The sequence below is a fragment of the Microcebus murinus genome, chromosome 29 (genome assembly GCF_040939455.1).
Source record: "Microcebus murinus isolate Inina chromosome 29, M.murinus_Inina_mat1.0, whole genome shotgun sequence".
Lineage (NCBI taxonomy): Eukaryota > Metazoa > Chordata > Mammalia > Primates > Cheirogaleidae > Microcebus > Microcebus murinus.
Window position 1 is genome coordinate 1,071,016 of NC_134132.1, and position 26,113 is coordinate 1,097,128.

The 26,113-nt window shown below is 39.9% G+C and overlaps 1 protein-coding gene across 4 annotated transcripts in view; it reads right to left on the bottom strand.

The window, feature by feature from the left end:
- Window positions 1-801: 801 nt before the first annotated feature.
- Window positions 802-26,113, bottom strand: part of BANK1 (B cell scaffold protein with ankyrin repeats 1) — a 252,856-nt gene continuing 227,544 nt past the window's right edge. For all 4 annotated transcript variants that reach the window (XM_075998581.1, XM_075998580.1, XM_075998583.1 and 1 more), the window contains exons 10-16: window positions 20,462-20,530; window positions 12,487-12,638; window positions 11,044-11,107; window positions 4,415-4,444; window positions 3,132-3,187; window positions 1,897-1,961; window positions 802-1,635 (exon numbers count right to left, since the gene is read on the bottom strand). In XM_075998581.1, the coding sequence (XP_075854696.1) occupies window positions 1,902-1,961; window positions 3,132-3,187; window positions 4,415-4,444; window positions 11,044-11,107; window positions 12,487-12,638; window positions 20,462-20,530 (431 nt within the window). In that variant the 3' untranslated portion in view covers window positions 802-1,635; window positions 1,897-1,901. The remainder of the gene's footprint in view (window positions 1,636-1,896; window positions 1,962-3,131; window positions 3,188-4,414; window positions 4,445-11,043; window positions 11,108-12,486; window positions 12,639-20,461; window positions 20,531-26,113) is intronic.

A 26,113-nucleotide genomic window follows, 5' to 3' on the forward strand; every position in this document is an offset into this window, starting at 1 on the left:
AGCCTCATCAGTCCCGGATAGTGGCCATGGCAGAAGACGTGTAAGGACTCAGTTATTTCTAGATTCCTTTTCTACATTTCTTTGTGATGAAAAGTAGTAAGATTTCAAGAGTCTAGGGAAAGAGGCTGTTAAAGGGGCTTTTGGCCATGATTTTCATCTAAGTTAGCCCAGTTCATAAAAGTAGTATTTAGAGGTCCTGATTTTAGATTTCTGTCTGTGTTAAAGATCTGAATAACATGTGGGGCTTATCTCCTACTTCTGCCCTTAATGGAGTCTCAGGTAAAAAGAGATTCAATTGTGATATAATTAGAAAGGTTGACATTTTACCTATCATTGTGTTTTAGGTTTTTAATAAGAATAAAGCCAGTGATGGAAATGTGGGCATTAGTCACAGGCCAATATGGAAGTTCTTACTTTAGAAATGATATATTCATTTAAATTTTATAAATTTAGAAAATTATAGAAAAGCAGTCAATCTCATATAGCTTTCCCCAGCTCTTTGCATAGGACAGTCCACAGAAATGGGGCCACGTGTGAGGAAGGGTACACCAGTTCTTGATATCTCGAATGTCAAACTATGGGCTGAATTTCCAAATTTCATAGTCAAAACCTCCTTCTTTTAGGGATTAATCAAGCTGCTGTATTATTTTTTTTGAAACTTGAGCTTATTTGAGAATGTTATTAGTTATTAGAAACCCGTGATAAATGTTTTGTAGAGTTACTTTCAATAGATATATTTGTCACTGTTTAGAAATGAGAAAAAAATCAATTACATTTACTATTTGGGCCCTATACAGTAACTAGAATGGAGTTTCTTTATTTTTAAAATTTTTGATAGACCTCTGCCTTTGAACTGATAAGCAGAACAATTTATTGGTTAATTCTCATACATTTATTTTGGAAAGTCAGACGTAGCTTTAAACATTTGATTAATATGTGGCATTTGTACATGGAAATTACAGTATGATAAAACTGCATTCTATTCTAAGCTAGCTAGTAAATTGTTTCTAATAAATAGGTTGTTGAAATGGTAAGACTTTTAATAAAGAATACAGGTTGTAGAAATGTATATTAATTTGAGATTTAGAAAATTTTTCAAACAATTAATAGTCTCAGGGTTATATGCAAATAGGCAGTAAAGAAGAGATGTTGCTTCTGCAACATGATGTAATAATAATAATTAAAACTGTGAATGTGAGAAATCTAGAAAATGGACCGGCCATTGAAAAGGCAACTATACTAAGTGGATTTGTATGTTCATTGTTTATGGTAAGGAAAGGAGAAGTAATCTATTAAGGTAAATGCCTCAATAACTTAGCTACACATCATTTAAGTTCTCTGCTCCTGTTTTCTTTTATTTTTCAAAATGAGAACTAGCAAATGGCAAAGTGCATTGTAAAATGCAAGAATTTTCAAAGAACGTGATTGCTCTATGGCATTGTTTTAAGATTGATATACTCATATGAAGCAGGTATAATGCCAATAAATTGTGGCAATATGAACTTCTGAAACTCGAGTCTTGGCTTCCGCTTTCATAATATAGATTTGCTCTGGAGAGAGCAGGGAATCCAAATGCAAGCTTGTTTCACCCTAGAGGCACAATGTCTGCAGATTCTGGAGTTTCATTATAATAATCTGAAAATGAGATCACAGGAAATGTGTTAGTGAATAATAGCTCCTCAATTGAAATTGATCAGCTAGCATAAAATCACCCCATACATAAACCTTTCTAAGGAACAATCACCTTTAGCTTAAAAAATACATGTTTATCCTTTTTAGAAGAAGACAAATGACATATTTAAAGAATTCTGTTTTCTAGACAAATGATTCCTTCAAGTCTCTGAGAAGCCTGCTTAAGGTTTTCTAAAATATATATATATATAGCTAATATTTTACCTTCTTTAATGATCTTTCCTGCAACAGGAACCAAATTCCTTTTCAGCTTGGAGTCGAGCAGGAAGCTGAAAAAGAAAAAAAAAGATATAGAGCTAGCATTTTTCCATTTTGATGTTGAACAAAGAAATATGGTAAAGTCATAGTTGCTTCTCACATCATGGAGAAACAGCTTTGTAGAGGCAACTGGTGAGACAGTCTCCATCGTAACAGGAAACAGAATCATTGCAAAGTTCAACTGCTACCGAGTCCTTGAATTCAAATTTTATTTCCATTTTGAGGGAGAACAGCTTAAGCACTGGGAATTTGGATTCTTTTCCTCTTACTCAAAATCTTGCTCTCAAAAAACTATGCCATTGTTGTCCTTCAGACCTTGTAAAAGACTCTTTTTTTTTTTTTTTTTGACAAAGATTTTTTTTACGTAAACTCTCATTGGTGGGCCACAGAATAATCCAGAGATAGAAGATCAGTTCTTAGGGGTGAATGAATTTTATAAATACCTGTTACTTATTTGAAACATAAGAGGAGCTTAAAAGGTTACCAAGATTTGGAAAACTAAAATTAGTTCATTAAAAGAATTTACCAAGGGCTCTATAATTCTGGAATTTGGCAAGACATTCAGCTGCCACATGGCCCTTGGTGACAGTGAAAATGTTCTACATCACATATGCAGATAGTTAGAATAACCTAATTTTTTTGAAGAAAAATTTGTGATCGGGACATCATCAGTGTTGTTTTGAATTGGTCTTGGCTTTCAATTGCTGCTATCTTTGCTGAGTGTTACTTTTAGCTTCTCGTTAGCAATTTATTTTCTAGTTAGCTCTATGATGTGAAGTAATGCATATTTGCATCACAATATTTAAGACTGTGTTTTTCCTGTCAGACTTTAAGAACTGTGTACACTGTGGTTCAAATACATTGGATTTCTCATATTGCTATTGCTAAAATATGTGTACTTATAATTCCTCTAGGATTTATTTGGTCTGTACCTGTTGAATTTAGACACACATTGGCCTTGATGGCTTTTACCTGTGAGTTCCTTCTTTGTTTTCTTTGAAACAGTTAATTTCCTTAAATTACTGGCCATAAATTTTGCACACAAATGCTTACCTAACTTATTTTGTTTATATTTGTTAGAATATTTCAAAGCACAGACAGGATAGAAGGCTTTAATGTTATTTTTCAACCAAGAAGTTATTTCTTTGCTTTTTATAACAATGAAAATAAATACAACCCACCTTATTGCTGAAGGGCACGTTGTACGACATATTTTCATGGTGGGCAATTTCCTCACCTAGAAATACAAACTCTGTCACTACCGTTTCAGTCATTCACACATTTGATGATTATTCAGCACTTCTTAAAAATGATTCATAGAAGCAGTAGGGTACAGGTGAAGAGAAAAATCACGGAAGAGACACAAAGGGCCTGTTGACAAAGGGACTCTTGGCAAGGATGGGGCTTTCTCCTGCCGTGTGTACTGACTTGGGTAGAACCCTGAGGAGTCACTGCGGTCACTGCAATTCGGAAATAATCTTTCCAACACCTCTGAGTCACAACCGCCACTTGGTCACACCGTTTTCTTCCCTTCTCCGCGTCCGCCAGGATCGGCTCATTGCAGAGCCGGGCGCAGTGTGGACACCTGCCCCAGCCGCCTGCCCACTGCCCCACCCCTCCAGCGCACAGCCGGCCCCGACCCTCCTTCGCCCGCAGCCCGCGCCGCGGACGGGCCTGGACTGTCCCCAGCTCCCCGGCCCGCGCCCGGCTCCGCGCCCCTCCGGACGGGCCTGGACTGCCCCCAGCTCCCTGGCCCGCGCCCGGCTCCGCGCCCCTCCGGACGGGCCTGGACTGCCCCCTGCTCCCCGGCCGGCGCCCGGCTCCGCGCCCCTCCGGACGGGCCTGGACTGCCCCCAGCTCCCCGGCCGGCGCCCGGCTCCGCGCCCCTCCGGACGGGCCTGGACTGCCCCCTGCTCCCTGGCCCGCGCCCGGCTCCGCGCCCCTCCGGACGGGCCCTGGACTGCCCCCAGCTCCCCGGCCGGCGCCCGGCTCCGCGCCCCCCCCCCCCCCCCCCCGTGTCGGGCAGGTGCGCCGTCACACCGAAATGAGTCGCCCTCCCCAGCGCCGCTCAGATCTCACTTGCTCTGTGGATAAGTCCCACGCATCCTGCATGGCCCTCATTTGCACAGTCATCATCGGTCTTTAGAGCAATTCCCCATGGTGCAATTCTTATCTACAGTTTACATATGAATGAGGAAACTGAGGCCTACAGAGCTACCGTGTCTTGCCAACGGTACAGCCGAGTCAACCGAAGTTCCATGCATTTGGTTCTTTTACTGTATCGACGCCTCCAGCGCTGCTACATCGCGTTTATTTTGCATGTAGAGTGCTGTTGCATGTCAATATAAAATCTGAATTTTTACACTGACCTGCCCAATCACATTAGGTTTACATTAACATTGAAATTGATTTACTATATACCTTGTTTCAGTCTTAAATCCTTCAATAAATACCAAGCACTTACCACTTGGATGGTGCACAATGGTGAGCTTATCTAGAAGACAAAAAAACCAAAAAGCACATTGTACTGAGTTCTGTTCAATATTTATCTAAACTGCCCCTCTCTTGACTGCTGTGAGGTGACTTTGCATCTTTGAGGTGACTATCAAATCTCACAATCTAATCCAAAAATACTCACCCCAAATTTATCTACCTTTGGCCACTAAGCAAGAAACCATGTCGTTGATTATTTTTGCCTTTCCCCTCCACCCTTGTCTCAGGCACACGCTGTAGACATGTCTGACACAGAAAATGCTTGCTGCTCAGCCTGGATACCCTGTTGGCCTGAGCCACTCCATTCTGTTTAAAAATCTACATTATTCAGGAGTAATTTTACAGTACAATTCAAACATCTTTAAGGATTGATGACTTTTAACAAATCCATACAGCCATGTACCCAGCAACTCGATAGGATAGAGACCATGTCATCTCCATAGAATATTCCACTCCCTCATGCCCCTTACAGCAGTCCTCACCCACACAGTACTCCCGGCAACTCACGACCTGCTTTCTGTCTCCATAGATTAGTTTTGTCTATAATTCCAAATAAATGCAGTCTTACAGAATGTACTGCTTTGGTCCTGGCATCTTTCACTCAGTATAATGTCTGCAAGATTCTTTTATATTGTTGTGTGTGACAGTAGGTATTTTTTTTAATTGCTGAGTAGTATTCCGTAGTATAAATGTACCACGATATAATTATCTATTCTCTTATTGGACATTTGGATTGTTTCCAGTTTGTCTGCTATGAATGAAAGTTCTATGAACTTTTGTAAATTGATCTTTGCATTTATTTGTCTTGGAAAAACACTAAGGAGTGGAGTGACTAGGCGTTAGAGTACGCGCACATTTGACTTCTCCATGGTCATCACTCCACTTCATGCTCCCCTCAGCAATGCACGTTCAGTTCCACCTTCTAACCAGTCTTAGGTCTGACAGTCTTTTCAAATTATATTTGTCATAGCTTTTGTGTATTGGCATTTCGTTGTAGTTTAATTTGCCTTTTCCTAATGATCGATGATGTTGGGCATCTTTTCCCATGCTTCTTGGGCAGTTCTTTTATAACCTAGATGTGGTGCTGGGCTGCCATTGCCTCCAGGGCCTGTCAGCAGACAGAGCCAAAGAAATACACGTTTATGCACACAGGTGTGTCTCCATGTTTATCTGTCTGTAATCGTACCCTAACAGCCGTGATCTGTTAGACTTCCACCTCTTGTTCCAGGGCAACTACACAGCGTTCTTTCTAGCTTCCTTCTTTCCTTAGTGATAACTCACTTCTCTGACAATTGGAAACCCGGCTCTCATTATCCATACTACGTTTATAATATTTGTTTTTGTTTAAATTCTATTTGCCTCCTTTCCCTGCCATGTTTTTGTTTATTGAATATGTGAAATACTAACAAAGTTCTAAAAGTAGAACTGTACAAAGAGCTATACTCAGAGAAGTATTGATTTTTTTTATTTTTGAGTCAGTTTTGGTAAATTTTGTTTTTCAAACTTTATTCTTTTTTTTGTCTGAGTCATTTAAGATATTGGCAAAAAGTAATTATATTGTCTTAATATGTTTTTAATGTCGGTTGTGATAACCCACTTTAATTTCTAATATAGGTAACTCTTGTTTTCTTTTTTTTTCCTTGATCATTCTTTCCATGGTCTTATCAATTTTATTTATATTTTCAAATAACCAATTTTTGGTTTTGTTAATTTTCTCTTTTTCCTTTTTTTATATATTAATTTCTGATCTTATTTATTTTCTCTTACCTCTTTTGAGATTTAATTTGCTTTTCATTTTCTAGTTTTTCTAAGGTAGGAACATAAATCATTTACCTTAAGCTTTTTATCTTTTCTAGTATAACATTTATAGTCATAAAGTTTCCTCTACTTTAACTGTTAACTGCATAACTGTTTTAGCTACATTCCACAGATTTTGATGTATTTTTTTCATTATAATTCAGCTTGAAATATTTTCTTATGATTTCTTATTTGACCCATCGGCTATTTTTTTTTTTTTTTTTTTTTTTTTTGAGACAGAGTCTCACTTTGTTGTCCAGGCTAGAGTGAGTGCCGTGGCGTCAGCCTAGCTCACAGCAACCTCAAACTCCTGGGCTTGAGTGATCCTTCTGCCTCAGCCTCCCGAGTAGCTGGACTACAGGCATGCGCCACCATGCCCGGCTAATTTTTTATATATATATCAGTTGGCCAATTAATTTCTTTCTATTTATAGTAGAGACGGGGTCTCGCTCTTGCTCAGGCTGGTTTTGAACTCCTGACCTTGAGCAATCCACCCGCCTCGGCCTCCCAAGAGCTAGGATTACAGGCGTGAGCCACAGCGCCCGGCCTTCATCGGCTATTTTGAATGTTGTATTTAGTTCCTAAATATTTTGGGAGACTTTCTAGATCTCTAATTCTTAATTAATTTCTAAATTTACTTCTGTTGTAGTAAGACAATGTAAGACTTCAAATGACCAAAATCTTTCCGAGAATATACTCTGAAGATTTCACTCTTTTGAAATGTACTGAAATTTTTTTGGTAGTCCAGCATGTGTTCTATCTTGTTGAACTTCCATGCACATATTTAACAAACATGTATTCTGAATTTTTTCAAGGTCTTGTTTTGTAAATGCCAATTAGGTGAAGTCACCTGATGGTGGTATTTAGGTTTTCTATATCTCTACTGATTGTTGTCTGTTTTTTCTGTTGCTTACTAAGAAAGAAGTGAAAACATCTCTGAGTACTGTCAGATTTTGCTTCTTGTATTTTGATATAACTCATAAATACATATATAATAAAAATGCATAATTATTTACTGGTATATTTTTCTAGTGAACTGCCATTTTATTCTTCTGTAATATCCCCTTTAATCTGTTGTAATAATCTTTGCCTTGATGTTGATATATCCATGGCAGCTTTCTGATGCTTACCCTTATTCTTGGCATAGTAGACCCTTTATCGTCTTTTACTTTCAAACTATCTGTCTTATGTTTAAAATGTACATCTTTTAGATGGCATAAAGTTAGGTATTTCTCTTTTATCCAGTTTGAAAATGTCTGTCTTTTGAATGATGTATTAAATCCATTTGTCTTTAATATAAATATTGTTATGCCTTAGTTTAATACTGCCATCTTGTTGAATCAAATAGTCTTTTAATGTTGCATTTTATTCCCTCTATATGTCTTTTTATTTAATTATTTAGTGGTTGCATTATGACTATGTTTTTATAGTATGCATCTTTAACTTATCAGAGTCTATTTTGAGACAACAATGTGCCCCTTCATGCTTCACACCTTACATTTTATATTTCCTGCTTTTCCTTCTTCTTTTCTTACTTTACAACTGAATCTTTATACTCCACACTTTGCAGTTTACCATATGAACATGTTGCAAATATATAATTCCACTTATCTGTACCCACTGTCCTTTGTTTTCATATCTTTTCCTTCTTCATATTATGTATTAATAAATCCCAATTTATATGTTATTATTTTTGTTTCAAACAGTTGTCCTTGAAATAATTTATAAGAAGAAAGAAAACATAGTATTTTATATGTACCTGCTTTGTACAGTTTCAGCCTTCCTTTTCCCTTAGTGTGGAACCAAGTTTGTGTTAATATTCCTTCACCCTGCATGACATTTTAAAGCATTTATTGTTGTGCAATTTTACTATGAATTCTCTAATTTCATTTACCTAAAAATATCTTTATTATATCAAGTTCTTGAGGGATATTTTCTATGAATTTAGAATTGGTCTTTCTACAGATCAATGGTCTTTTTTTTTTTTTTTTTTTTTTGCATTTTAAAGGTATTATTGCATTGCCTTTAGTTCTTTCTCCACTGTTTCTCATAAGAAATTATTGAATATTTTTACCTTTTTTCTTTGATATATAATGTGTCTCTTCTCTGGCTGCTTTCAAGAATTTCTTTATACCTTGGCTTAAAGTAGCTTAAAAATAAGTTGCCTATTTGTTGTTCTTAACAGTTATACTAATTCTTTTTCTTTTTCTAGTTTTTGGAACTGTAAGCAGGTGGTTTGCATTTAATTTGGCAAGTTTTTGGCCATTATTTATTAATATCTAAAAATGTTTTGCACCAAACTCACTCTTTTCTCCTTCTGGGGCTCTAATTGCACGCATGCTAGACTGTGTTATATTGGCCTACATATCCCTGGGGCTCTGTTCATTTTCAAAATCTTTTTATCCCTCTGGTCATCACATTGAATAATTTCTATTGATCTGTCTTCGTGTTTACTGACTCTTAATTTGCTATATCCAATCTGCTGATAAACTCATCTGATAAATTTGTCATTTCTTTTATTGTAACCTTGTCTTCTCTAGTTTCCATTAGGTTCTTTTGCATGGTTTCAATTTTTCTGTTGGGATTCCCTGTTTATTCAAGCTCTAAAATCACATTTTTCATTAATTTAATATGTTTATAAGAGCCACTCTAAAGCCTTTGTCTGCTAAGATCAACAATGTCTCAGGTGCAGTTTTTATTTATGGTTTCTTCTTCTTCACTATGAATTACATTGTCCTATTTCTTACTCCCCATTTCTTTGTATGCCTTGTGTTTTAATAAGTTGAATATTGGACATTACAGATAATCAGTTGTATGTTCTAGATTCTGTAACGATCCTCTGGAGAGGATCGGTTCTTGTTTTAGCAGGCAGTTCAGTTGCTGGCATGGACCTGCATAGGCTTGGTGTTATTCATTTTTCTGTGTTGATCTGTAGAAAGCCCAAGCTGTTTTCTTTCTAAGGTCCTTGATGAGACTCAGTCAGCCTGGAAATACTGTCTCCCACGTAGATCTCCCAGGGGCTTGGCTGTGAGCTTTGCCAGGGCAGGTCTACGTAGCTCTTCCTGTAAGTCACGGACCATACTCTTCGCCTCTCTTGGGTATTACATGGGCATGTCAAGTGTTTTAAGGTGGTGTTAGAAGCTCTCTGCACTTTGGCGGGGCAGGAAGTCAAACATCCCCTGTATGGTATTTTCCTGGCTCTAGTCAACCTCTATTGACTCTATTTTGCTTCTAATGTCCTAAAAGCTGCTATGTCACATGCCTCGAGTGTTCTTGCCTTGTGCATGTACAGCTCATCTCTGAGCAGCAGCCTGGTGGAGTCCCTCATGTGGGGACCTCTGAAGCTACCTCTCACACAGCCCCTCCCTTCCAGGGACCCACCCACCACACACATTCCAGAAGCTTCAGCTGCCCTGGTCTAGGATCTCTGCCTCCTCAATTCCACAGGACTTCCTTGCTTTGCCCAGACTGTGGTCAGGAAATATGTCTCTGGAAGAGACCTGGGCAATATAAGAGCCACCTCAGGAGTTTTGCTTGTCTCTGGAATTTTTTACAGTCTGCAGCTGCCCACTGTCTACGTCCCCAAATCAGTTGCTTGATACCTTTGCTTTGTATAGCATTCCATGCAGTGGGAAGATTTGTCGGTGCTGTTTATTCTATTGTGGCTAAAAGGAGAACTAATTGAGTTTTAATTAAGACATCAATGATTAAGAGTGTTGATTTTGAATTAAACAGAAATAGATTGTAGTTTCTAATCTGTGTGTCCATTGTTTTTCTTAGTTTTTCAGAGCCTCAGTTTCCTATTTATAAATTGGGGATAATGCCTACCGCAGAGACTACTACTACATAAATGTTAGCTGCTTAATGTTCCTTAGTAAAACTATTTACATAACTTGCAATTTTATAAATTGTTAAAATTTTAATCTTATTACACATGAGAATGGAGGTCTGTAGAACTCTATTACATCTAAATTAGCCCTGGCTCTATGACCTTAATTCTTTCAGAAAGTATATTTTCGTTTTAGAAAACGTTTCTAAGACAGCTTAAAGAATTCTCTATGGAAAAGTAGATAATAGTTCAATAACATGAAGAGAAATGAATTTCAACATGAAAGACTAGCTAAAAGCTATGCAATATTATTGAAAAGGGAAGATTTGGAAGCTTTCATACTTTTTTAGAGGTTGTTAGTTTTTAATTACCTGTGCAAGAGTAGAGACTTGGGGAAAGACTGGTCAGATAGTGACAACATAATTTATATTCAGTATCAGAATGTGTTGTTTAGCTTTGGAGAAGATTTACCATCTTAATAATGTTGAGTTTGCATTAACATCAAGTGTTCCCCCCACTCCTGCCACCAGAGAAACTTTTAATTATTAGCAATGATGCACATATGGAAAATTGTGAGAATTGACCACATTGAAAATATTCTAACTCATTAGAAAGGATGGCTCCTGAATTACTGATTCCCTATATAATGGATTATAAGAATGCAGAGCAGAATTATCTTATTTGCATCTTCTATAGAAATCAAAAGAACGTAATGAGTATTTATTGAGGGTTCATTATGGATCAGAGAATTTGATAAATATTTTACGTGTTAACTCACACAAGCACTCCCAGATGCAAGTATAATTATTCGATTTTGCAGACAAGGAGCCTGAGTACGAGCGTTTCTTTCTCCTGTTCAGACAGCTGGGAAGTGATGAGGCGAAGATTTGAACTTAGGCTTGTTTGACTCTACAGTCCCTGCATTCTCCGCTTCATCATGCTGTCCTCTTTGAACAGCAGGCAGTGTTACTTACCACAGACATTTTCTTCTTCTGGCCTTTTCCCAATAATGCAGTCTCGCAGCTGGCGCAGTTTCTCCTTAATGAGGAAACAACCAGGACACACAGTCAAGATTTCCAAATGTTTTATGGATCAAGATGAAAACATCAGCCACTGATGGCAATACTGACCCTGCCACTTAGTATTAATTTGCCACCTATGATGTCCCAATTGTCATTATCGATACTCTGCATGTATTATCTTACTCAATCCTCACAACTTAATGACGTAGATGTAAAATGCCATCATCCCATTCTACAAATATGAAAACAGAGGTACAGAGAAAGTGACGTAGCTTTCCCAAATTATACAGTTACAAGTGGTAGGGTCAGTACTGGATCCTGGAGACCAGATGTTTTGGGAGACATTTCCCCAGTCTCATGCTTGAGGGGTCTGCATTTGTTATTTAGTGTCCACAAGCAGAGGGGTGACACAGTGACACTTTGTTGCTGCCTGAGCCCCTGTCTGGGTTCTACCAGGCACATTCCTTCCTGCTGCTCTGCTTCCAAAGATTAGAGACTTAGAAGTCAATGATACACAACTAGATTCCCCTTTATAGCACATTGGTGATAACTTTTTGTTTTTCAAATATTCTGCATTGAATATTATCTTTTTAGGCAAAAAGTAATACAAGCGAACATTCAATAAATCCCCTTTTAGAAGAAAACCTAAAAGTAGCACTTTTTCCTCAGGGTTTCCTGGGAAATCTAGAAAGTACATTCCCATCCAGTTGTTTCCATGGCCTTATAGACTCTCTCCTATGAGTGGGGCCGAGACCTTCTTCAGGCGCTCTGTGGCCGTGAGCAGGAGCGAGAAGAGGGAGAAGGCAAAGGGTTTTACCTTCACCACCATCTTACCTTTACCACCAGCAATTCCACATGGTTCTTCATCATTCTGGAAAGTAGCTTCCACCATTAACTCCATGTTTGTGCCATTTTTTAAAACTTTAGTTGCCTAAGATAATTCCTCCATCAAATCCAACAGTACTAATATAACTTCACAATTAATGCTAATAGATTCACTTCTAGGATACAAATTATATTTTTGCAAACTGCAAGAGGAATACTGAAAAGTAAATGGGAATAAGTGTGTGTGTGTGTGTGTGTGTGTGTGTGTGTGTGTGTGTGTGTTTGGGAAATGAAAAGAACATTCATCTTTTTGTTCTTTGGACTTTGGCCCAGGGCCCTATTTTAAGGACTGGCTGATTCCTCTAACAGTATTCAGCCAGAGTCACTGAATTTTTGGCTCTTATGGAAAGTAGTCTTACTGTGTCTGTTGGCGTGCATTTCCAGTTAAAGAAAAATAATTTTTATATTCATCATCCCACCTGTATTTCTTGTGAAGACAAAACACTTACAAAGAGTCTAGGTGCTCCACAAGGGAGAGAATGTTCCAGAAGGAATTGGGGTCAGCATTACCTGCTGAATCATTTCCAGGCCACTCTTTCCCATCTGCCAGTGTTTAAATTTCTCCAGGGCTTCGTCCACAGACATTTTTCCATTCTTGACTTTCTCCTGCAGGAGGATGAGTTCCTCCTGCCCCGCAGTCAGACTCTGCATCCAGGCTCTGTCTAGGACAGGAGGGCGTTTTAACAGGGAGTCCACATGTGGACAACTGGGGAAAAAGCACTCCAAAAAATAAGACCTTGGAGTTCCTTCTTCTTAACTGTTTATAAGCACCTATGCAATAAACCAGCACAAAATTTTTACATAAATTTTATCTAAGGATGGTGGTGCCTGGCACCTAGTGTTATGGATAAGAAGATTGGGTCTTATCACTTAAAAACAGAAAGGGACAAGGAGAAAAATGGACAGTAGCAAAAGTTCCGCACTGTACTACTTGAGGGCAGTGCCAATCTCATAATCTTTTTGCAAGGATTAAAACAGATCATGTGCACAAAACACTTGCCATAGTGCCTGCCATGTGGTAAGCTAAATACACGTTGACATGATTATTAAAAATAATTATTTAGAGAATAATCAATCTCTCTGACTTTGGGAAAAGAGATCTTAACCAACATCTAAATGTTATGAAAGGCTTCAGATCATTTGTAAATTTATTCCTGAAAGATTAAAAATAAATAATTGGTCATTTTGTACTGAAATGCTTCCTTTTCAAAAGAGTTTATTTTGGAGCATGCCACATATTTGCACAGCACCACAGAATACTAGATGGCACAGTTTCTGGTGTAGCTGTTAATGTAACACCAGAGACTGGCCTGAGGCACAGTGGTAGCAAGTTGGCAGGTCATGGGCAAATTCAATGTTTCTTCTGTCCACCATGATGTTTGAAGGCATAAAAGGGCCCGCATGCCTTTGGGGATGGGATATGCTCTCCAAGTTACCCCAATCCTTGACACTCCTTATGGTCATTGAATGACAACACACTTTTGCTACCTGTCTGGCCACCAGAACTCATTTGAGTTTGTACCTTCTCATTTGCATATTTGCATTAAGGCCAACATACCTTGTGTACAATTTCAGGAGGGGAAGGGTAACTGAGCAGCTGCACATGCCTTGACATGCTGTCAAATCTAAATATGCCCATAGAGTCTAGAAGGAGAGAGTAGCTGGTCCTGCCCAACTGTCTACCACTGACCTGTCCCTGGAGAAATCTGCTCATTTCTGGAAGTGCTTCTTCAAGAAAGAAACAGATAAACTAGACTATAGGCAGTGGCCATATTGGCAAGGACTTGGGCAATGAGGAAGGCATTCATGTTCTATAGTAATTAGGATTAATTGATAGGATTAGGGTTTGGTTATCCTGGAAAGGAGAAGTTTGAAGTGTGTGACAGCAGGTTTCAAGTATCTGAAGCAGAATTGAGCCTTGGAGCTGCCCTGCATGACCTCTGAGGTCCCTCATGACAACGAGTCTTGGGACAGGGACATGGAGAGGGCGCCTTTCCAAGAAGGTCCACGTGCACATAAAACTGCTCTACGGCCAATCACTCTGATTCCCACGGGGGTTTCCTGACTTGTCTTTTCTCTTCGGAAGTCTATTCCCCCAGAACTAACAAGAGGTGAACAGATTCTACACGCTGAATCTTCCTTCAGGGGTGATGCAGCCTGAAGTCCCAGGGCACTGGAGAAGCACAGGTTAGCCAGAGGGCTGACTGGCTCGGCAGCAAAAAGCGCAGGTAACAGTTGAGATCTCGCTTCTTACACCATTTGCTTTTTACAGGCCCCTCACTCAGTTCCAATGCATGGCGTGCAGTTGGCAGGGGGCTCTGCGTGCCCCACCGCGGAGCACGACGGTTTAGCGTCACCCTCCGCCAGAGAGGCCACCTAACCATCACGGCACTTCCATCAGCCTCTGCCGAAGTGTGAGCCCACTGCTGTCTCAAGTAGCCCAGACAGCCAGAGTTTCTGCTTTTGTGGAAATGATCTCAAGGAAAGTCTTCCCAGGAAACCTTAGCAGTTTCAGTTTTGCCTTATGTACGGGTTTAGATGAATTAAAAACAACAACATTGAGGCCGTGCGCGGTGGCTCACGCCTCTAATCCTAGCACTCTGGGAGGCCGAGGCGGGCGGATTGCTCAAGGTCAGGAGTTCGAAACCAGCCAGAGCAAGAGCGAGACCCCGTCTCTACTATAAATAGAAAGAAATTAATTGGCCAACTAATATATATAGAAAAAAATTAGCCGGGCATGGTGGCACATGCCTGTAGTCCCAGCTATTTGGGAGGCTGAGGCAGTAGGATCGCTTGAGCCCAGGAGTTTGAGGTTGCTGTGAGCTAGGCTGATGCCATGGCACTCACTCTAGCCTGGGCAACAAAGTGAGACTCTGTCTCAAAAAACAAACAAAAAAACAAAACAAAACAAAAAAACAACATTGAATCCTTTTAATAATATTCATTTCAATTACTCATGCATATTTCATATTCTAGTTACTAAAATATAAGTAAGATGACTTTTTTTGAAGAGAAAGTGGTGTTCAGTTGCAAGATTGTGCAGAGAGAACAGAACAAAAGTTAAGAGCAACAGAGGTCTTAGATAGTAAGTCCTGAAAGTGAGTTGTTATAACTAGACTAACTTTACATTCATCTGCTCTTACTTTTTTTCATGCTAAAGACATTTAAAGCATTTTTCTTGATAAATTACTATTAGGCATGACAAGTTGCAAAGAAAAATAATTTAGGCTTTTAACTACCTCTTCTTCTAAGGGCAGCCAAGTCAAACCAAAACACGCAACCTGTAATTTTTGGTAGGATTTACAAGATTGCTTTATCACATTTAGATTATTGTTTGTTGGGGAAGAGGAGGTCATGTAAAATATTCCTTTCTCCTAATTTTGTTTCTTTTTTAACACAATTTTCATTAAAAAGCATATGTCAGACTTCTACCTATACATATTGTATTACAGATTCTTGGTCTCTTATTGCAAAAGCTTCGACAAACTACTTTTAAAGGCTTAGTTCCTTTGGATAAATTTCTCTTTACAAGGTTTTCTATTTGATCAAATATTGATCAATTACTTTTGGATACATTTCTCTTGACTAGACTTTTTATTTGATCAAATATTGGTCATATAAACATCAAGCAGCTTATGGTAGCAAGTATGTGCATCTATAGATGGTAAGAAAACACACTGGGCTGTACATTAGTATTCTATTATTGAGTGACTGACTAGAAGAATTTTTTTACCAAAAATTTTTACTAGGAAACATTTTTTACTGAAATGTTTTCTTTTGAAAGGAAACAACTTGATTGCCCAACAGAAAGGAATGTAAAATAGGAAATATTTACTTAATAAATATGTAGTCATTAAAATAATAATAATAAAGACCAGTGTCTCAACTACCTTTTTTCAACCTTAGAATTAACTGGAGTTAGTCTTGGATTCTAGCAATCTTGTTTTGCAGTCTTTGTTCTCACTATTATTAAGAATTTATTTTTGGTTTTTTTAATGCTTTGACTTTATTTCTGCCCTCACATTGCCACGTGGGCAAGAGCTCAGCCATTACACAACGTTTTCAAGGTATGACTTTAACAACAACAACAGAAAACTTTTGTGAGCAAGGTGACAAATGGAAATGTGAGTTACACTGGAACAGAGGACTGAGGCCATTATTGTTTTATGGAGTACAAATGACCACACTTTGACTATTTTCCCTCTTTTCTCTATAATGTATCCAGTACTGGCAAAAACCAGCCCGATGAAAATACCTCAGCCATCAGCACTCTCTTTTCCCCACATAAGGGAAATACCTTCCACATTTCCCCAGGTCTCCTGCTCATAGGCAATGTTATCATTTAACATTTGTCAAACTGCTGCAGCGCGGACACTGGGAGACACAGAAAAGACAGCGGCCGCCCGTTCCCCCAGCACGCCCCTCCCGCACGGGCCAGCGGGCGACTCCAGTCTGCAGAAGGTCGAAGGTCAAAGGTCGGCGGCCTGGGGCCACGGCGGGGGCTGCAAACTCACAAGCCTACAGGGGCCAGACAAAATCACTTAGCAGATAAGGTTCAGTACCTGCTTATTAAATACGCCTTTATTTGTGACAATACATTATACAAATATCTGTGATAATGACTATTCATTATCACAAATAAAAACGTTCTTCCATTTTTTTCTTTATAACACAACTCCCTACACACCTTTTATTTTCCTACTTTTTATGAAATTATGACTTAAGGAAATGTGTCTCGAATATAACAAAACAACATGGAAGGCGTGATAACAGATGATAACAGCAAAAGTCATTTGTGGCAAATGATACATTTGTATGATAAGGAATGGTTGGAAATTTGAATTTTCATAGGAAATCTGGCCCCAGGTGATGGCAAAAAAAATTAGGTTATATTGCATGGGTTATTGTTAAAATAAATATATTTAGGGGCTAAGTTTGATCACTTGTGGCCTCTGGCATAGTCTTATGTAGCATACAGTTTTTTGGGTTTTTTTGGTGGGATTTTATTTTTTGTATCTCGGTTTTGAGATTTTTGCCTATTCCCATTCTCAGCTGTTTTACTGTTAGTTCATGTCTAATTGGGCAAAGACATTTGGAAGCTCTGCCAACGAGCGGCCCGGGTGGGGCCCGAGCTCGCTGGTCGGCTGGGACTCGCGCCCCTGACCTCTGACCCCTGACCTCGGGGGCGGTCAGGTAGGGCGCGAGCACGCGGCCCTGAGCGGGGAACCGCGTGGCAGTAGAGACGGAATGGGACACTCTGCAGTCTAAGAAGAGGCTCCGGTAGGGCTGGAAACCGCGAGCACACTTGAGCCTGGAGGCGGAGGAAAGCGGCCCGCGGCTCCAGGCGATTGCAGGAGCCTCCCTGCCTCCCCGGGCGCCCGACCGCGGCTTCGCCGGGACGCCAGGCCCTCGGCAGACCCGCACGCCGCGGCACCCGGCGCAGGAACGCAGCGCTCCGGTCACGGGAAGCAGTCTTCCCTTATCTCAGGTTTAATGTGGATAGACTGGAACTGGGGACAACGAATCCGTCCTCTGTGCGCGCGTCACACAGCTCCGACTCCGCCACCCCGTCGACTCCCGCATGCAGGACCCGGCCCCCGCGGGGCAGCCCCGACTTCCGGCTTCTGGCTGGGCGCTGGGAGGGGCGAGAGCCGGCGGCTGTTCTGTACCGCACTCCTCGCCATCTGCCAATTGCAAATCCAACTTGGGAAAATTGATTTTAAAGCTGTTCTGATGGAAAATTTTATCTGTGACCCAAAGTCCTCAGTATTTTTCCTTATATTTTTTTCAGGATGTGAAAATTGAATTGAAGAAATATGTTGAGTTTTCATGGAAATGGTGCCAATGATTTTTTTTTTCTGTTTCTCAGGAAAATTCCTTGACTTAGCAATAATGTAACTTCCTGGCAGTCCCTTGGCAGTCTGGAGCTGAGAGCGTTTGACATGCTTATACTTTCAACGGGAAAGTAGTTGGCGTTCGTGGTCCCTTTTCCTTCCAGCCTACAGAGGAAGAATTAAATAATTCCTCCCACTTTCTTTAGAGAACTTGTCTAATCCCTGGAGAAAATCTCGACTCTGACAAACATTCCATAAAAGGTCTTTTTCATTGTTTTCTACCAAATAAAGAAATTATCATTGCTGAAGTATGTATTTGTATTGCTTTCATATTATACCACGAAATCCCAGAATATTTGAAGAGTGTTTATTAATTCAATAATAAGCAGTTTTCATTGCCTAATATGTTCCATGGACTGAATGGTCATAATATCTGAAGCGATTTAGAGAAATATAGTTGAATGGAATAAGCCCGTTTAGGTGCTTAGATACTCATTCTTTTATTTCAAAATATTCCCAAATTATGTCTAGTTATTTTTTTTTTTCTCATGCTAGATTCTGATTTCTCTGCAGATTGTAGTCATCAGGGAGGGATTTTTTAAAAAAAATATTTCATGAGATTTTATGTTCCCTTAGTCTTTACAAACAGAACAACATTCTGTTCCATTCTGGTAAGTTAGTGATGTACAGGTTAAAGAGCTTTAGGGAGGCTGCTCTAAGGTGACTTGCCAAAAATATCTGTTTTTTTTTTTTTTTTTTGAGACAGAGTCTCACTTTGTTGCCCAGGCTAGAGTGAGTGCCGTGGCGTCAGCCTGGCTCACAGCAACCTCAATCTCCGGGGCTCAGCGATCCTACTGCCTCAGCCTCGAGTAGCTGGGACTACAGGCATGCGCCACCATGCCCGGCTAATTTTTTTTTTTTGTATATATATTTTTAGTTGGTCAATTAACTTATTTCTATTTTTGGTAGAGACGGGGTCTCGCTCAGGCTGGTTTCGAACTCCTGACCTTGAGCAATCCGCCCGCCTCGGCCTCCCAAAGTGCTAGGATTACAGGCGTGAGCCACCACGCCCAGCTCAAAAATATCTTTGATAAGTTGAATTTCAGTATGTGGAGAGAAAACATTTCAGAAAAAATATGATTAAAATTAGTTTCCTAGTCCCCAAAGTTTTAAAAATCTAGTGATAATTGACCTTAATGATGCAAAGTAGGTAGTAAAACATGGATAGATAGTAATCCAGTAAAATATTGTATAATTAGGTCCTTGTTTCTCTTCACCACCCTCTCATCCTCTTTTACTGGTACTAATGTGGGTACTAATTTTATGTGCAAATGGTAGAATAATGATTAGGATTTCCTGGTCTTACTGGATACCAGCACCTTTTCTGACATCACTTTCTGTGGGGCAGCGAGAAGGGTAACTGCTAAGATCAAAGATTCCAGGGATTTCTTCATCACACTTGATACTTGTCACTTCCCCTCATCTCCTGTGGCCCTCTTCATATTTTCCCCTTAATTCTAACAATTTAATTAAAACACAATTGAATAATTTATAAGAAAAATGTTCAGGGACTTTTATCCCAAAGAGCTCAAAGCATCTCCTCTCTTTATTCTTTACAAAGCTCTATGAGCTATGTGGGGAGCCCAGGTAGGAATAATCTCATCCACTGTGCTTAGTTCTTCGGCAGCTGTTCTGATCCGAACTGCACAATGATCTCACAGAGAGCTTTGCATTTATTTCTTGAGAGAGCTAAAGGGACACTGGGAGGATTATAGTGAACTTAAAAAAGAACCATCTCCCCCATATGAAATCACTAAAAATGGAAAATTGCCAAATAAAAATAGTTTTTTGCATGACAGTTATAAGCAGTATATGCAGGTGATTCATGGCAGAACAGAAGTTCAGTTTCATCACGTGTGACATTCAACCTCCACACACTTAGCTGGAAGAATGGCCTGAGTGCAAACCTGCTGCTGTGCAAATGCCACTTGCAGTGCCGAGTGAGGGTCACACACGTAAGGGCACATCTGTGTTTGGAGGACGATTCATAGTCTCTCTTTTCAATAGAAGACAAGCATTTCATGGAAAACTGGAAGCACAAAATATTCCTCCCGAGTGAGATCATTCTGTGGCTACAGTTTTCAGCTCTTCTCTCTGAGTGGCAATTAATTACTCCGAGAGTGTGAGATCAAGTGCTGAAGGCAAGACAATAGTGGGAAAAGGGCACAGTCTCTGGCTGGCATGTGATGCAGAGCAGGGGCCACCAACGCTGGTCCCTCCTTTGGGGAATGATCATCACCACTCCCACCACGCCAAATTCCAGAGACTTCCCTCTACGGGTCTATGCAAACGTGGCCTGATGCACATCAGAGAATTATTCTTACTTAACCCTCCTGCAGCCCTTATAACAACATCAACATCAGCACCACAAACATCCGAAAGCCCATTTCCTGCCTTTGGTATTTAAAATAATTTTTTTGCTCTGATTTCATTATGGAAACATTATATTTAGGCGAGATACTTACTCTAGAGTAAAATTAAGCAAGCACACAATTACTTACTTCTGTCCTAGGTTGCTTTATTCAGTATTCATAAGATTTCTTTAAATCCTGCTTAGAGATTAGTGAATGGACTGAAGTTAGTGTCAGTACCTTGTTTCTTAGGAACACCATGAAACTTGTCATCATCAGATTGTCTTCTGGGCGTCTTTTTTTGGAACACTGTAAAAAAAAAAATACAGAACATATTATTTATTTAGCATAAGCAAAACCAAAAAGACCCATACTGTAGAAGTCTCCAGGAAGCTAGAGTGCAGTATATCATTTTCCTTAGTAACAAATTCCCCAATTGCACTATTTTCGAGCAGGAAGTGTATTAAATTTATAATTTTCTCATTTGCGCAGCTCATCAGTCATTTGAGAAAGCATTTTCTTTGAGTAGAGTGGTATAATGCTGATGGAATTGCTGCACGGAGCCATTTACATCAGTACGTGATCCCATTTGATATCAGGTTAAAATAAAAGCTGCATTGTTAAAAGTGATAAATGTTAAAATCACATGAAAAATTTCATTTGCACAGAGATTACTCATGCTGACTTTTTGGTGATAAGCAAGGATAATGGCTGTTTCTTCTTAAACAGATGAAAAGACTGCTGTCGTTCACAGGCGCGATAATAAAAAGGCAGTTTATTCTTGCATCATCTCCTAGGCCTCAGCCCTGTGAAAGCAGCTTATTCGAATTACTTCATTATCTGAAAAGTGCTTTGTTCTCATTTATTCTCACACAAAGTTCTGGGAGACAAGTCAGCATTACTCATCCCATTTTGCAGATGAAAGATAAAATTGATTGTTTAATATTTATTGAGCACCCACAAAGTTTCGTACAGCTTCGGGCATTTGTTAATGAAAAAGTCCAGAGCCTTTACAACTTTACTTAAGAAAATGAACATTCCAGAGTTGCATTTATTTTTTATGGGCAGCATGAATTATGGTGTTTGGGAACTGGAAGAAGCCTTGGAGATGTAGTCCAGCCTCATATGTTTAAAGATGAGAGGGGTGGAAGTAACTAGCTTGTAAAAAGGCTACGCAATTTTGCAATGATCCCAGAGGTATTGTGAGGAGAGATGTGATATAGACCCTCAAGCCTTGAACTTCAATCTAGTGCTTGGTTCCTTACAGCGTTGCTGCCTCTTCCCTTCCGTAAATATTCCCTTTTAAAGGTAGAGAAGGACACGGAGGGAGAAGATTGGAAGAAACCTTAGAGCATCCCCACATGGCTGTATGTCTTATTCCTTTTAGCAGCTCAACAGGAGTTCCTAGGATGGCTGAGCAGAGGCGTGAGGGAGCGAGTGTGACCCAGCTGGCTGGGGTGGACCACTCCGACTGGGAGGAGCATCCCAACAGCTATCCTGATCTCTGTCTTGGGTTTTAATATTCTTTAAACCAATCTAACCCATGAAATCAAATATATACTAAACACATAATTTGCCAGATGCCGTTAAGAGATAAGGTTCTCCCTTCTACTGCCCTCCTTCAAACAGAAGAGGCAAACAGATTTTCAAAATATAATGTGTTTGAGAAAAAGTATACATTGAAATAACATTTCCGGTTGGAAATAAGTGTCTGCTTCAAGTTAGTATTTGGAAAACTTGCTAAATACAACTAACTGGCAAGTTCTGGGTTTGAGGCTTACATTTTTCCTAAAACAAAATATTTTGAGGAATACATGGTATGTGAATATATTTTAGGATATTAGAAGAATTTTTAAAGAAGTGCCTCTTTTTTTTCCACATTGGCCAGTTCTAAAAGTCTTTTAAAAATGCAATGTTTTCAAATTTTAATAACAAGCAGTCTCTGTGCTTTTTTGCCAATATTGTTAAGACACACCTGAGAATGTCTAAGGCTAAAAAGCTGTCATCTGGCCTCATTAATCAGGCAAATGACCTGAAACCAAAGATAAATTCAGATAATAAACTCTTCAAATAAAAATTACATTAAGTGATAAGAATTACATTAAGTTTTAAGAATTCTGCTGAAATTTGAAGCTGCAGAGTTCTTGAAAATAGAGTTATTTGCCAGCTTTTGGCCTTAATTTGTTAAGAATTATTTTACACCCTATATTTTATTGGAATATTTTTTGCTGATAACAAATGCTCAGCCTGTGTAAAATACAGTAAATGTTAAACAAATAAATGCTCTCTTACAGTTACTAGACTAGGAACTTAGAGGTAGCATATTTATTTATTGCTGAGATTTCGCCAAGGCTCACACTAGGACCAGCCTGGGATGAGGTGTGAATATTGGGAAGTGGGAGTGGGGTGCTATCAACGGGGTGATTGTGAAAAGGTTGATGGCAGGGCTCTTTGAAGCAGATGTGCAGTAGGTCTTGCCCACAATGTAAAGGTCGTCTCTACCAGAATTCTATCTTGGAAGTTACTTTCAATTCACCTTCAGCTGCACCCACTCTGCCCTTTTTCCTTTCTCCCACCTACATGAGCCTCACTTCCTAACCAGGAAAACAACAACAACAACACAAAAGCACAAAAACAATCACCAATTAGCACATTGCCAAACACACCTTCCCATCGCTTTGAATGTTAGGAGATTTTTATAAGGTAATCTTGGGGAAAGGCCTATTTTAATTTGTTTCCTACAGAAAGGGCTAGCCCATCCAAATGATCACTGAAGGAAACATGCATATCAAGAATACATACTCCATTAGCCTTAGGAAAAGAGTAGGTAGGTGTAAAATTCCAAAATTTGTTAATCTTTCTGTTTTGTTAATATCAGCTGAAACATGTTAAATTTTTTCCACCAGCAATACCTTTGGTTTTAAAAGTTTTACACACTTTATATTGACCATGTGCTGCTGCCCCACACAATATTTACAAGAGCTAAATATATTAATAAAATCCATAATAGAGTGAGAACTGAGTGTTGGGTTAAGGGTCACTCGATTTGTATCCAAAGTACATATTTTTGTAAAGTGAGATTTGTGGTGAGTTAGTTGAGAATCTGTTTTAAACATAGAGTAACTGAAAAAAATCTCTGTACCAGAATTCTAACTCACTTGGCACAGCGGAACGGAATCGCTTTGTCTCTACACCAGCCGCGCACGGCCGGGGGTGGGGTGGGGTGGGGGTGGGGTGGGGTAGGGTGGGGGGGTGGGGAGGGGTAGGGTGGGGGGGTGGGGTGGGGTGGGGTGGGGGGGTGGGGTGGGGTGGGGGGGTGGGGTGGGGTGGGGGGGTGGGGTGGGGTGGGGTGGGGTGGGGGGGGTGGGGTGGGGGGGGTGGGGTGGGGGGGGGTGGGGTGGGGGGGGTGGGGTGGGGGGGGTGGGGTGGGGTGGGGGGCGTCCCTGTCTCCGGCCGCGGCTTCTCGCCCAGCACGCCAAGGCGCACGTGTCTCACTCAGTGCCAACGCTCTAATGGTCGCCAGTTCTCATCTCCGGAGCCCCCGTCCGATGGTGCTAGGGCAAATTCTTAAGACAGTATGGATTCAGGTAGAGTGCTGCGTTGTAAGGAAGAGATTATTTGTAATCTAGAGATTTAGAGATTCAGACTAATAGAAAACCTAGAAAGGTAAATACAAGCCAATGCTAATTTTTTTATTCATATATTGATGTGATCCTTTCCCTATATGTTGAATTCCTGGAGAATATTACTTCAACCACATTTTATCTCATCAATATTCAAAAAAGTCTATCAAGGCAATTATGACCTACGTCTGCTTGGCTGACTCTGCCCCAGTGCAATCTTATTTTGCTCTTCCTACCTAAACTTTGAATTTGAGAAACAACTGCACTGTCAGCTGTTATCATGGCCTTTAGACATAAAAAAGTCCATAGAGAAGGAAAAACATTCTTTGAGGTATAAAATAATACCAAACAATACAAATGTCCCAAATAGCACTCCATTTTATTTTAAATAGTGGTGAAATGACTTCTGTAAAATTTTCTCCAGAATAGATATGACATTGAATCGAAAAAAATTAGCATAGTATTAAATATTCAAAATGTTCAGCAAAGGAGAACTAGCAGAAGAGCAGAGGCGGAGGAGAAGGTGAAATTTAACAAATTCACTTGCTCTATTTGTCTTTTCAGGCTGCTTCTGCAAGAACATTCCTCATGTCAACCTCATTTGTATCCTGTTTCGAGCAGAGAGACTCTTCCATAGCTACCCTTCTTAGAAAATCTGAGAAAGCTTCTTTTGCATTATTTTATAAGTGGCTAAGGTGATCAAAGTCTGTGCAACAGCCATCTGTATTCAGGTGAATTATAAACCACAAAGCCCTTCTGTCCCATGCCCATTCGAAGTGGGAAATAATATGTTATGTAGATCTGTACACTTATCATTCATGATCATTCTTCAAACTAGAGATTAAATATAGAAGAAAATATGCAGGTCTACATTGTTTTCTGGGATTCCAGCGAATGACACTGTATAGGGCAGCAGTGTGTTTGTCACTCACTGAAACACCTTTTATTGGGTGGCTGACTACGTAGCCATGTGCTGCCCTCGGTCCTGAGGACGCAGAAGTAAATAAGGAACAGGCACAGTTTCCACGCTGCCCTCCATTTCAGTGTGTTCATTTAAGTAAAGGTCGAATGTGTCATTAGTGCCCACTGATGAGAGAAGATGGGGATGAGAAACAAACGGGGAGAGCAAGGTCCTGGTTCAGTCCTCCCAGCCCTGTTCTCCCTACCTTGCTCCTCCAGTTGGCACCGCGTAAAAACTAATTGCAAAAAGGCAGAATGACGTAAAAGAGTGCAGTGTCTCCATCCAAGTATTCAACACCCCCTTTGTATGGCCAGTAAATACAAGACACAGAATGTTCTACCATGTAAGTAGTCACAGTGACTAGTCTGCAGCTTAAAGGAAAGATGTTCATAGGTTATTTGCAAAGAGATCTAAAGAGACGGAGCACTTCGGTCAGCTTGAAACTGCCATTTGTTGTGCTAGCGACAGGTTATTAGTTTCGACAAACCTATCGAATACAGCCACTGCATTTGAACCACACACTCAAGGTGGGGTGACCAACATGGGTTGCAGCTCACTCGAGATTGGCAGAGATGGAAAAATTGGAAACACATTTCTACATGAAGGGAAATGGCATAGAAATTCTAATTCAATGGTGGTATCGATGAGTGCTTTAGTTTCCTAAGGAGAAAACATTAATTTTCTTTCCAATTTGTAAGAAACTTTGTCTAATGGAAATGTTTCCACTAAAATCCTCTCTCAAACCAGGAAGTCTTACTGTAAGTGATTTTTTTCCTCCTTTTACAGAAGCAAATTTTTACTAGATAGAACACAAACTGTTTATTTGCGTGTGTATTCTCTCTGATGCAAACGTGACTATTTCTATTCTAGAAATATTTATAGTTCAGGAAGTTAAGACATTTGGAGAGAGGACAGTTGGTTTGAGGAATTCTCTGCAATCACAGCTTGAGGCCCTAGCAAGGAGTCTGTCAGTAAAATCTTCTGTGTCCCCGGGCGGGCAGTCTTCCTTCCTCTAGGGAGCAGGCAGCCGCAGGCACTGAGCACCCATCACCTGCGTGGCCCTCCACTGGAGCCAGTCTTCTCCCATAGAAACTTATTTGGGTCATTCACTTTACTTCTCTCCCTACTCATTTGTACCAATAAGGAAAGGCGTAAGTGCAGACATCACTGTAGTAATATGCTAAGTAATTTTTCTTTTGTTTCAAAGAGAAGTGGTTTGTGTAGCAAGGAAACCACTGGAAGACTCTGGAAACTACAGAGTTCACATTTTGGTTCACGCTTAGTGATTACCAAAAGTAACTTCTATTG